This window comes from Geospiza fortis, unplaced genomic scaffold (assembly GCF_000277835.1).
Source record: "Geospiza fortis unplaced genomic scaffold, GeoFor_1.0 scaffold61, whole genome shotgun sequence".
Classification (NCBI taxonomy): Eukaryota; Metazoa; Chordata; class Aves; order Passeriformes; family Thraupidae; genus Geospiza; species Geospiza fortis.
The window spans coordinates 1,095,989-1,108,162 of record NW_005054430.1 but is presented as its reverse complement, the minus strand read 5'-3'; the positions used below and the strand labels follow the sequence as shown (position 1 = coordinate 1,108,162).

General features: G+C 47.4%; 1 protein-coding gene across 1 annotated transcript in view; it reads right to left on the bottom strand.

The window, feature by feature from the left end:
* LOC102045590 (collagen alpha-1(VII) chain-like) overlaps positions 1 to 12,174 on the bottom strand; it is a 104,828-nt gene that overhangs the window by 47,728 nt on the left and 44,926 nt on the right. The window contains 13 exon segments of the mRNA XM_031061892.1: positions 961 to 996; positions 1,169 to 1,207; positions 2,631 to 2,684; positions 4,064 to 4,135; positions 4,431 to 4,475; positions 6,817 to 6,879; positions 8,074 to 8,109; positions 8,785 to 8,844; positions 9,134 to 9,196; positions 10,513 to 10,545; positions 11,395 to 11,430; positions 11,942 to 11,977; positions 12,162 to 12,172. Coding sequence (XP_030917752.1) covers positions 961 to 996; positions 1,169 to 1,207; positions 2,631 to 2,684; positions 4,064 to 4,135; positions 4,431 to 4,475; positions 6,817 to 6,879; positions 8,074 to 8,109; positions 8,785 to 8,844; positions 9,134 to 9,196; positions 10,513 to 10,545; positions 11,395 to 11,430; positions 11,942 to 11,977; positions 12,162 to 12,172 — 584 coding nt within the window.

The following is a 12,174-nucleotide window of genomic DNA, read 5'->3' as shown; positions in this document are numbered from 1 at the left end:
CCAGCACAAAGTGTCTGTGGGGTGAAACACCACACACCCAGCCAGCCCAAAGTGTCTGTGGGGTGAAACACCACACACCCATAGAGCCCAAAGTGTCTGTGGGGTGAAACACCACACACCCATAGAGCCAAAAGTGTCTGTGGGGTGAAACACCACACATCCACCAGCCAAAAGTGTCTGTGGGGTGAAACACCACAGCTACTGTTTTTTGGATCCTGCCCAGCTATATTGGCAATATCCCAATAAGCTGGAACCAGTGCACACCAGTGAGGCAGCCCAGAGCCACCCTCCTGTCCCCAGCAGTGACAATGGAAGGGCAGCCACCCCAAAACAAGGAGTGACGGATTCCCAGGGTCTCACAGGGACAGCCCTGGTTTCAATACAGGTTTGGGATCAAGGAGCTGATCCATGGAGCTTTTGTGGGGTCTGTCCCCATCCTAAATAAAAACCCTACTTTTGTAGCCTTTCAGGACTTTAAGAGGACTTAAAGAAGAGGGAGAGTGGTAAAAATTCTCATTTTCCATGGGAATATGGGGATATGACAAGAGAGGAGGGTTTTAAATGCAATGAGGATTCAGGCTGGATATTGGGAAAGGATTTTTGGCTGGGAGGGTGGGGAGGAGCTGGAACGGAATTCCCAGAGAAGCTGTGGCTGCCCCATCCCTGGAAGGCCAGGTGGGATGGGGTTTGGACCAATCTAGGGTGGTGGAAGGTGCTGAGGTTGGAATTAGAGGGGTTTTAAGGTCCGAGCGTCGCTGTCACAGGGGCCTCAAAGCCACCACCCACCCCACAAAATGGCAGCAAAAAATCTGTCCCAGAAATACCTAAATCCAACCCAGAAAAAGAAATGGAATGAACCTTCCTGGGATGGCTGGGGTAGCAAATGCCACCTCCAGAGGGAAGAGATGGAAAAGCCAAATCACATCCCCTGGTCAGGAGGGAGGACAAAGGATCTCCTACCTTGATGCCGTACGCTTCAAAAAGCCTCTCCAGGTCCTGCAAGGGGAGAGAAAAATCACAACTTCTCCCCCTCTGCTCTCCAGAAGGTTTCTCCTGGAGGTGGCCAATGGCCAAGGGGACACACATTGTGTCCCCTCTGCCATCCCAATCTAGACAGATGGGGAGGTGATTCCAACATTTATATGGTCTTTAATTTTGATTTATTTACCTTCATTTCCACTCCTCTTCCTGGTGGGCCAGGTTCTCCCTTGGAATAAACGAGATCAGCTCATTAATTCCAACATTTCCATGAGGAGCAAGAAGAGCAAGGGGAGCAATCCCATATCTGACCTTTTGTCTGCCACCAGCCCACTCCATAATCCCAGATAAATCCCATTTAGGGGTTTGAATCCTACCCCACTCTTTCTCTCCTCCACTGGACACAGGCACAGATGGAATTTTTGGGAAAGTCTGGCCCAAGAGCAGCATCCATGTGAGGTTTGGGCCAGAGCTTTGCTCCATCCCCTTCTCCGCTTGGCCACAAATGTGGGGGAAAGGAAAGATTGTTGAGGTCCCTTTGTCTGCCACCAGCCCACTCCATAATCCCAAATAAATCCCATTTAGGGGTTTAAATCCCTCCCTCCTCCACTGGACACAGGCACAGATGGAATTTTTGGGAAAGCCTGGCCCATGAGCAGCATCCAACCATCATCCTTTCCAAGTGAGGTTGGGCCAGAGCTTTGCTCCATCCTCTGCTTCACCTCTTGGCCATGGCGGGAAAGGAAAGATTGTGGCGGTCCCTCGGTGCCACCAGTGCCACCAGTGCAGAAGACACTGAGGAGGACAATGGCCAAGGTGTCCCCGTGGCTGGTGGTCCCTTCTGGAGGTGGCCATGGTGCTGGTGGCCGACACATGGCTGGGCCCAACACCTCCAGCAGGATGGGCTCCCACAGAAGGTCACAGTGATGGAATTCCATCTCCAGGCCAGAGATCTTGGACCGTGTGTGGATGAAATCACGGAGGAGCTGCAGGGGTTTGGGAAGGTCCAGCCTGGAGGCTCCTGGGGTGAGGAACATCAGCTGAGGTGGGGCTGACCTGCCTCTCTGAGGGGCTTCATTTCACTGAAATCCGGGTTCTGCATCGACAGATTCCGGTGGAATGAAGGGCACCAGGAAGGCCCCGAGGGCATCTCCAGCCAAGGGAGAACTTGGGATGCCTCTTCCCTGGATAAATCTTTGCTTTTCCAAAGGTCTGGATCTTGTGGCAACCAGGAAATCTCCGTGTCCCCACTGGTGCCGCTTCCCGTGGCGTTTTCCTCTCTGTTAAGGAAGGAGCTGTTCCCACATCTAAAGATCTTGGATGTGTGGAATCCAAAGCCATTCCTCCTTCCAACCCTTTCCATGTGCCCTTCTTCAACTTGCAGGAGGAGGGAAGGAAGGAACAATCCGTGGACATTCCAGAAATTTATCCTGTTTGGCTCCTGAAGAACGTTCTTGGTCCCAAAGAAGCTCTGTGGAGATGTGGGACCACCACGGCCCCTGAGCCACCACGAGTTCCCGAGCCCATCCCAGGAGCTCTGCTTTGAAATCCCAAACTTTTGGGGGGTCAGAGGAGACCTGAGCTGGGTTTTCCTCCCCTCTGACCTGCCCGAGGTGGTGGCACCAGCACGGAAACGTGGACTCAGGACCTACCTCTGGGCCTGGGGGGCCTCTTTCACCTCTCAGGCCGTCCTTCCCTGGATCTCCCTGAAAAACAGCAGCAGGGATCCATTAGTTCTCCTTTATAATTCCCATTTCCTGGGTGCTGATCCCAAATTAACACCACCTTCTCCAGAGGGACCCACCAACCCCTTCTTGGGTCTCCCTAATTCTCATTTTTAGTTAAATTTGGGGCAATTCCCCGAAAACCAGCAGGAATCCATTAGTTCTCCTTTATAATTCCCATTTCCTGGGTGCTGATCCCAAATTAACACCACCTTCTCCAGAGGGACCCACCAACCCCTTCTTGGGTCTCCCTAATTCTCATTTTTAGTTAAATTTGGGGCAATTCCCCGAAAACCAGCAGGGATCCATTAGTTCTCCTTTATAATTCCCATTTCCTGGGTGCTGATCCCAAATTAACACCACCTTTTCCAGAAGGACCAAACAACCCCTTCTCGTGTCTCCCTAATTCTCATTTTTAGGTTAAATTTGGAGCAATTCTGCTCTTTACTCGAAGCCTGACCTCCAGAAGAGCTCATATTCCTGGCAGTTTTCCTGCTTTTCTTGGTTTTTCCTTTGCTATCCCACCTGGAATAACAGAATTACCTCTCGTGCAACCCAAATTTTGCTTTTATTCCCCTGCCACCACATCCTGGCTGAGGAAGCAACACCATTTCTTTGGGAAAGCCTGGGGTTGGATCTGTTTGGGATCCATGGGGATATTTCCTGAAGCTTTTCTCCCAGTCCCACTTGTCTGGTGACTCAGGACCCGATTCCTGCAGGCAAATCAGGAATTTGGCAGGAATGGCTGCAAAGGATCCATCCAAAGACACCCTTTGGATCTCTGGGAATGAGTTTTTCCCCCCAGCACAGCAAAATTTCTTGGGAATTGCTGCTGTGGTTGTTCTGCCTCGTGTCCTTCCCTGTCCCCACAAAATAAACAGCACGAATAAAAAAAAAAGTCAAAATAAGTAAAATAATAAAAATTAAAATAAATTAAATATAAGAAGTAAAATAATTTGATCTAATAAATTGAATAAAGTAAATTAAATAATAAATAAAATAAAATAATTAGATTACATTAATTAAATTAATTTAATTAATTTAATTTAAACTCTCAATTCTTGTTGAAATGGACACAGAGAAAAGGGGGAAATGGGGGAGGAGCTGCTTTAATATTTTTGGGAATCTCACGAATAGGATTTAGGGAAAGTCATGAGAAACTTGGTCATATTTTCCCTGATTTTTTTTTCCACAGGGATGAAAAAAGAATGGAGTGAATCCATCTCTGCTGGATCAATCCACATTGGATCCACCCAACCCCAATTTGAAGAAATAAATATTATTTATTCATAATGCTGGGAATAAATAAAAGCTCTCCCAGAGTCCACCCTCTCCCAGCTGCTCCTTCAGGGATTCCTTACATCCTTTCCAGGTTCTCCTGGATCTCCTTTCATTCCTTGCTCTCCAGCTCGTCCTGGGAGTCCAGGAGGACCCTGCAAGAGGAGATTGAGAGAAAAAAAAAACCCCAAACAGAGCCTGAGCCACAGCTCAGAAAAGGAAAATAGGAAGGAAAATATAATTTTTTCCCACAGGAAAGGAATAATATAATATAATATAATATAATATAATATAATATAATATAATATAATATAATATAATATAATATAATATAATATAATATAATATAATATAATATAATATAATATAATATAATATAATATAATATAATATAATATAATATAATATAATATAATATAATATAATATAATATAATATTGGAATTATTACCCTGAGTCCTCTCACTCCTGGCTCTCCAGGAACTCCAGCTTCTCCCTAAAAGAGAGGAGCAGCTTTCCAAATGTTTTTCCCTCAAGTGGCAGGGATTTTATTGCACTTAAACCTGGAGGAAATGGTTTAAAGGGAGAGAACCGAGTCCATCAAACCTACCAGGGGCTCCAATGGAGGTTAAATCTTTCTCCCTGCTTAAGGCTTGGAAAACTGGGATAAAGGTGAGTTTTGGGATGTCGTAAATTAGGGATGGTGTTTTACAGCATTCCCATAAACAAGGAAAAAGGGCCACAAGGTGTGGGGTGACTGGAATATTTAAATTTAGGGGTAGGACGAGGTGATTGCCACCAAATCCCACTGGTCTGAGCTCCAGGAATGTTTGGATAATGATCTCAGGGACAGGGTGGGATTGTTGGTGTGTCCTGTGCAGGGCCAAGGGTTGGACTGGATGATCCTGGTGGGTCCCTTCCAACTCGGGATATCCTGGGATTCCATTCGTGGCACTCTGTTTTCAGCATCTCCCAGGGGGAAAAAAAAAAAAGCCCCAAAAACCATTTAAATTATTTTTTTGGTTTTTCTGTTCCAGCCTTTTGGGATGTGAAATCTGAGATAAAAGAAAGGTGAAGAGGATTCTCCACAGCCTCGTCTAAGGACAAATAAACAGGAAATAAAAGGAGCAGGGATCAACCTCAGGACAAATCCAAGTTTTTCATTTTCCAGCTGCTGTTTTCCTGGCACCTTGGGAAGGGTGGGATTGCCATGGTCCCAGAGGAGCCTTTCCTCTCTACAACACAAAAGTGTTGGGTTTTCCCAAGTTTTTTACCATCATTTCCTACTCAAATTCTGAGTTCTCGTTCTGGAATCACAACTCCTAAGTCAGGGCTGTTGGAATGCAGCTGCTTCCTTTTTTCCCAAGATCTCCCTGGGTGATCCTACTCCGCTTGACATCCAGGGACCAACCCAACCCTTGGAGCGGCAGAAAGCTCTTCACTGACTGAGGTCAGAAAAGGTTTTCCAGGAGCAAAATTGGGAATTCATGGGAGGCTGGGAGGAGACAGAGGCAGGACAGGTATCCCAAACTGACCACAGGGATATCCCAAACTGACCACAGAGATATCCCAAACTGACCACAGGGGTATCCCAAACTGACCACAGAGATATCCCAAACTGACCACAGAGATATTCCAAACTGACCACAGGGATATCCCAAACTGACCACAGGGATATCCCAAACTGACCACGGGGATATTCCAGATCATGTGACATCAAGCTCAATGTATAAAAACCCAGTTTTCCAGAAGCCAGTCACGATGTTTTTGTGAGAGGCCATCTTGTTTTTGTGAGGAGCCACCTTGTTTTTTGTAAGGGGACATCTTTTGTGAGGGGCCACCTTGTTTTTGTAAGGGCCCATCTTGATTTTGTGAGGGCCTACCTTGTTTTTCTGAGGGGCCATCTTGTTTTTTGTGAGCGGCCATCTTCTTTTGTGAGGGCCACCTTGTTTTTGTAAGGACTCATCTTGATTTTGTGAGGGGCCACCTTGTTTTTGTGAGGGCCCATCTTGATTTTGTGAGGGGCCCATCTTGATTTTGAGAGAGCCCAGGTTCTTTTGTGAGGGCCTGTCATGTTTTTGTGGGGGCCCACCTTGTTTTTATGAGGGGCCACCTTGTTTTTTGTGAGCATCTTCTTTTGTAAGGGCCCATCTTGCTTTTTTAAGGGCCCATCTTGATTTTGTGAGGGGCCCATGTTCTTTTATGAGGGCCCACCTCATTTGCTCCCAAGAGGGAACTCTCAATAGTGTTCCCATTCCATTTCCAGGGACCAACCCAGCCCTCAGAGCTGAGGAAAGCTCTTCACTGGGGTCAGAAGAAATTTCTAAAGGCTGTTCTGATGTTTTTGTGAGGACCCACCTTGTCTGGCCACAAAAGGGAAATATTTGGGCATTTCTGTGCGGAGCAGGGAGCTGGGCTCCGTGGTTTTGATGGATCCTTTCTAAGTTGAGATAGTCTGAGGCTCAGAACCAGAAGTGACCCCTCAGGGCTGGTGTGGCTGCACCTGGGCTAAATCCACATCCAGCAGATGTGACTCGGTGACAGCAATCCTGATCAAAGAATCCCAGAATGTTTTGGGTTGGAAAGGACCTTAGATCCCATCCAGTGCCACCCCTGCCATGTCAGGGTCACCTCCCACTGTCCCGGGCTGCTCCCAGCCCTGTCCAACCTTTCCTTGGACACTTCCAGGGATCTAGAGACAGCCCCAGCTGCTCTGGGCACTGATGTTGAGTAACAAGGAGTAAAAGCTGTCCCTTGTTTGTCATTTCAGAGCTGGGATTGCTGGTTGGTCCCGAGGGATCAGCAGCTCCATCCCCCTGGATCCTGCCTTTACTCACGTCTTTTCCTCTCAGCCCGGCCTCTCCTGGTTTTCCAGGGAATCCTGGTTCACCTCTCTCCCCCTGAGGGAAACAAGACTTGTCACATTCCTGTCCTGCATTCCACAGCCCTCAGGCAATGAGGGGCAGATCCCAGCAGCACTGTCCATGGTCATGGAGCTGCTCCCACAATCCTGAATGAAGTTTGGGCTCAGAGCATTTACCCCGTGCTAGGAAGGGCTGGGAGATTGTAGGATTTGTACTATTAATATTTATTTTCTTTTGATTTATTTAATAATATATGCTTGTAGCATTTCAGTTTATTTAATTATGGTATTGTTATTTTTGTAGGATTATTGGGCTGGAAGGCATCCATCTCTAACCTCATCTATCCAGACTCCACAGTCATCCCTGGAATTCACTCAGGACAGAATCTGTTGAGGTTCTCCACCTCCAGGAGCAGCTCAGATTAGCAGAGACTCGAGATGGATCCAGTCTTGGACACAGGATCAGTCCCCATTCCACGTTTTAATTTTTATTCCCATCTAAATCAGCTGAGCTCTCATGGATGGGTCCTCATTTGCTCTGTTTGATGTTTGTCCCACAAGGTCATGGGTTTGATCCCATTTCCTTAAGAGCTGGATTGGATGATCCTTGTGAGTTTCTCCCAACTCAGAATATTCCATGGAATCTGGGAAATTTGTGACACCGCCTCTCCAGGCCTTCTCCCAACCCAAACACCTTTCCTTGCTCCACTTTGCCACCTCATTAACAGATCTCGTTAGCACCTCCTGGCTTGGCTGCATCCCCATTTTGTGACATCCCATTTTTCCATGCCCTGGAAGCTGACCTGGTCTAAATATTCCATTCACTGATCTATGGAACAATTCCCAAACCTTCCTGTAGCCAACTCTGGGGAGACCCCTGCTTGAGGAACGCCCACAGTGAGACACTCACTGAACAAATTCCACAGGTGGGATCTTTTCCTGAAATTTCTTGTCTGGTTTTCAACTTTTTCTGGGAAAAATCCTGCAGGTGAGGATTAGCAGGAGTTTTTTAAGGCCTGATCAAAGATGTTGGAAGGAACCTCTAAGACCACTTGGCTCCACTCCCATCCATGGGCAGGGCCACCTTCCATGATCCCAGGGTGCTCCAAGACCCGGCGTCCAACCTGGCCTTGGGCACTTCCAGGGATCCAGGGGCAGCCACAGCTGCTCTGGGCACCCTGTGCCAGGGCCTGCCCACCCTCCCAGGGAACAAAGCTTTCCATGGACTCACCTTCTGACCTGGCTTCCCAGACAATCCCACGTTTCCCTGCAGAAGGAATGACACGGGTAAGATAATTCCAGGTAAAATGAGAGAGGGGGAGAACAGGGAATGTCCCACGAGAGGCTGTGGGACACTGTGCCAAGTGCACCCTGTCCAGAGGTGCCTCCTGTCTCCCCCACTTCGAAACCATCAAGATTTTGAGCTTCCCACCCCTCTTCCAAAGATATTCATTGATAATATCGGGATTTGCCAATTTTTGCTGGATTAAAATGAACGGGACTGTGATGTCCCTGGAGAAGGGGACTGCAAGGATCAACCCAACCCTTCCTGGACATCACTGGAGTCATCATGGGAGCCACCAAGACCTTCCTAGACACAAAAGTCAGGAAGATGAAGATCAAGGTGACTTTCAGGAGGGGAAATAATTGGAAATAGGACTTGGACTCTGTCCACAGAGCCACCAGTTGAGTGTTGACCACCCGTGTTTTCCTCCAGTCACGAGGAATTCTCTACATTTTGGGGGATCCCACCTTTGCACCTGATCCCATCACCCCAGGCCTCCACAGGGTCACCAGCCGGGCTCCTTGTCACCTCCCCAGTGTTCATCTCCTCAGGACCAACAAATCCATGGAGGTGACGGAGAGATTTTGTCCCCTAACCTCCTGGTTTGTCCCCTGGGCCCTTCTTCCCATTCCACACCCACCCCACTGTCCCACTCACCCGGTCACCGACGTCTCCCTTCAGCCCAGGCTGGCCAGGAATTCCAAATCCTGGACTTCCCTGAAAAAACAAAGGGATTCAGGGTCTTACCAAAGCAGCTTTTCCAAGCTCAGGAGAAACCTCCCCAGAGCAGGAAAAGCCAGAGCAGATCCAAGATATTTCCATGGTTAATCAAAGAGCTGAGCATTTATTCCCTCCCTGATTTCCTTTCCAGGAGCTTTGGATTTCTACACATGGAAATCTTCCCCTGGATTCCTGGATGGATGGAATTCCGTCTCCCTCAGAGTTTCCTTGGTGGCCGCAAACAAAATAAATCCTTTTATCCCCGAAGGAAGCGCGAGGTCATCACCTTGTCCCCTTTTTCTCCTGGGATTCCTTTGTCTCCTCGTGGTCCGGCTGGTCCGGGATCTCCCTGGGAATAAAAGACACACCTGAAACCAGGAATATCCTGCAGGAAGCCAAGCCCTGCTCCCGTGACTCCTTAGGGCTGCATTTTGCACTTCTAATGCACCCTGGAAAAAATTCATTGGCCAAATCCATCCATCCATCCATCCTGGATTTATAAGGAATTTTGTCCATTTTTTCCAACCTGTCTTCTGCCATCCAAAATTCATCACAGTTGTTGCCGCACTACACAGCACCATAAATGCATTTTTACAGGTTTGCAGTGAATAAAATGAACACCACTCATTTCTCTGCACCCTGGAAAATTTTCCTTTGCAAAATCCGCCCATCCATCCATCCATCCATCCATCCATCCATCCATCCATCCATCCATCCATCCATCCATCCATCCAGCCTGGATTTATAAGGAATTTTTTCCATTTTTTCCAACCTGTCTTCTGCCATCCAAAATTCATCACAGTTGTTGCCACACTACCTAGCACCATAAACACATTTTTACTGGTTTAAACTGAATAAAATGAACACCTGTCATTTCTCTCTGCATGTTGTCAGTGAAATATCATGAATAATAATCAAAAAATTCAGATATTCCAGGCCACATTCCGTCACAAGGCCACAGCAAAATTCCCAGGGCACCACTTAAGCTCAGCCTAAAAGAAAAGAGGGATTTTTGCCAGCCCAGGTTAAGCAGTCTGGGCAATTAGGACCAATAAAAGGAGGTGATTCCAACATCAAATCCCAGCAAAAAAAGTAAAAATTTGTTGTGCCTATGGAATGAAGGAGGTCTGAAGCACTGTAGGGAATTTCCATGGAAAAACCAAGGGGAATCAGTCCCGCAGCAAATCCTTCTCACAGAGGGAAGGTTCTTGGCAGGATGGCAGTGAGAGAGCAAGATTGGAAAAAAAGCCGAATTAAAAAATTCCATTTAAAATATTCCAGGTCATGTTCCACCTCAAAGCCACTGAGAAAGTGATTGGAATTCTCTCAAGCAGCTGGAAAATATGGATAATTCAGCCAGGGAACAGCTGGAAGTGTCTTCTGGGACTGGGCTGGATCTGTACTTGAGTGATGTCTCCCTTCTGAAATCCCCAATTTTCCCCTGGGCTAAGGCTAGAATGGGAACACCAGGTACAAAATGTGAATAAAAGCAAGAAGAGAAACATCCCCAGGACAAGACTTTTCTAAGCTCTCCTCTCCTCTCCCGTCAATCACAAGGGAGATAGAATTCTGGAAACATGGAACAGCCTCTGATTTCCCAGGAATAGATCTTGCCTTTTCGAGCAGTGCTAATTAATTAGTTAATTAATTAAATGTCAGTCTTACCCTGACACCTTTCGTGCCTGGAGGTCCTGAAATCTGAGGAGAAGAAGAGATCACAGAAATCCTCTGTTTAAAAAATTTAATTAAATTCAATTCAAATTTTAAAATCTCGTTTTCATGATACCTTCTCCAAAGCAAGGAATTTTATGGGATAAAAATTGTTATGGGATAAGAATTATTATGGGGTAAGAAATCTCATGGCCCACACAGAGGTGGCCACCATGGAGGTTTCTCCTTAAAGCTGGAATTTGGGGGGACATGGAGAGCTGTGTGTGTCCAGCAGGGCTCATCCCTGTGGATCGGGAGCTTGGGCAGGGACAGGCCTGGAGCACACGGATTCAGTGCTGGGAATTTTCATCCTTATCTTTCCTGGAGAGCAGTGGAGCTCCTCTGAGGGGACAATGGGAATATTGGGAATACGGGAAGTGGAGCAAGGGAGAAGAGGATGAATTTGGCAGGAAGGTTGGAGAAAAGGTCCGGGTGTTCTTCCCATTGTTCTGTGGGACACAGCGCTTGGAATCTTGGAATTTTGGGACTGAAGCTGCACAGCTGAAGGACAAGAAGGGCTCTCAACCACTCCAAGTTACCTCCAAGGCTGGAGCACCTGGAAATCCTGGATTTCCCTGCAAGGCAAGAGGAAGGAATGGCGGCCAATGGAATGAGAAATGCGAGGCGGGGAAAACTTTTTGCTCATCCCTTTCCCACCATTTATTCCTTAAAAGTGCCCCAAAGTCATCCCAGAAGCACAAGAGCCAAGGAGAGGGGAGAACTGAGCTCGAGGATGGCCCTGCTGGATCCCACAGGGAACAAGCTGGGAAAAATGGGATGAAAAATCAGGATAATTGCACCTGAGCTGGTCAAATGTTCTCTCACTGTTCCACTCACTTGGTCTCCCTTCTGCCCTGGAGGTCCTGGAATTCCCTGGAAGAAATCAGAAGGGAATTTCCACCAGAATGAAGACAGATCCAGCATTTTTGGCTCCTGTTGCCATCCAGAGGGAGGGAGGGAAGGATGGAGCTCTTCAACCCAATTTTCCATTAATTACAGGACAGCTCTTCCAGCTTGGGACTCTGGAGTCTCCCTGGCCACAGAAGTGCCATTTATTATTGAAAATATCCCACCTTGCTGCCATTCCAGCTCGTTCCTTGGCAGCAAGGAATTCCAAAGTCCAGGGAGTGGAAAATTATTCCCTGTTTTTGCTTTTGAGCCTGGAAGGCTCCAGGTCAGGCTGGTGTGGTTGAAGGTGTCCCTGGGCAGTCCAGAGGGTTTGGACCAGGTGGCCTTGGAAGGTCACCTCCAACCCAAACCATTCCCTGATCCAATGATTCCCACAGGAGCTATGATGATGATTAATTATGATGCTGGTTAGAGGCAGAAAATTTCCTTGGAACCCGAGATTCCAGGCCTGGGAGTTCAGGATCTCAGCACCCACCTTTGGTCCTGGTGCTCCTGGAGGTCCTATCATCCCCTGAAAACAACAGAGGAAACAGCGAAAATTCGGATTTTAAACCCCAAAATCCTCAATTTTCTCACCCTTTCCACGTGGAACCACAGGATTCCAAGAAAAACCTAAAAACTGGAGGAGACTTTGGAGACATTGAACGCTCTGAGAGGATTTTAATGCAAACCTCAGTGCAGGGTTCCCAACTCACCTGCTCTCCTTCT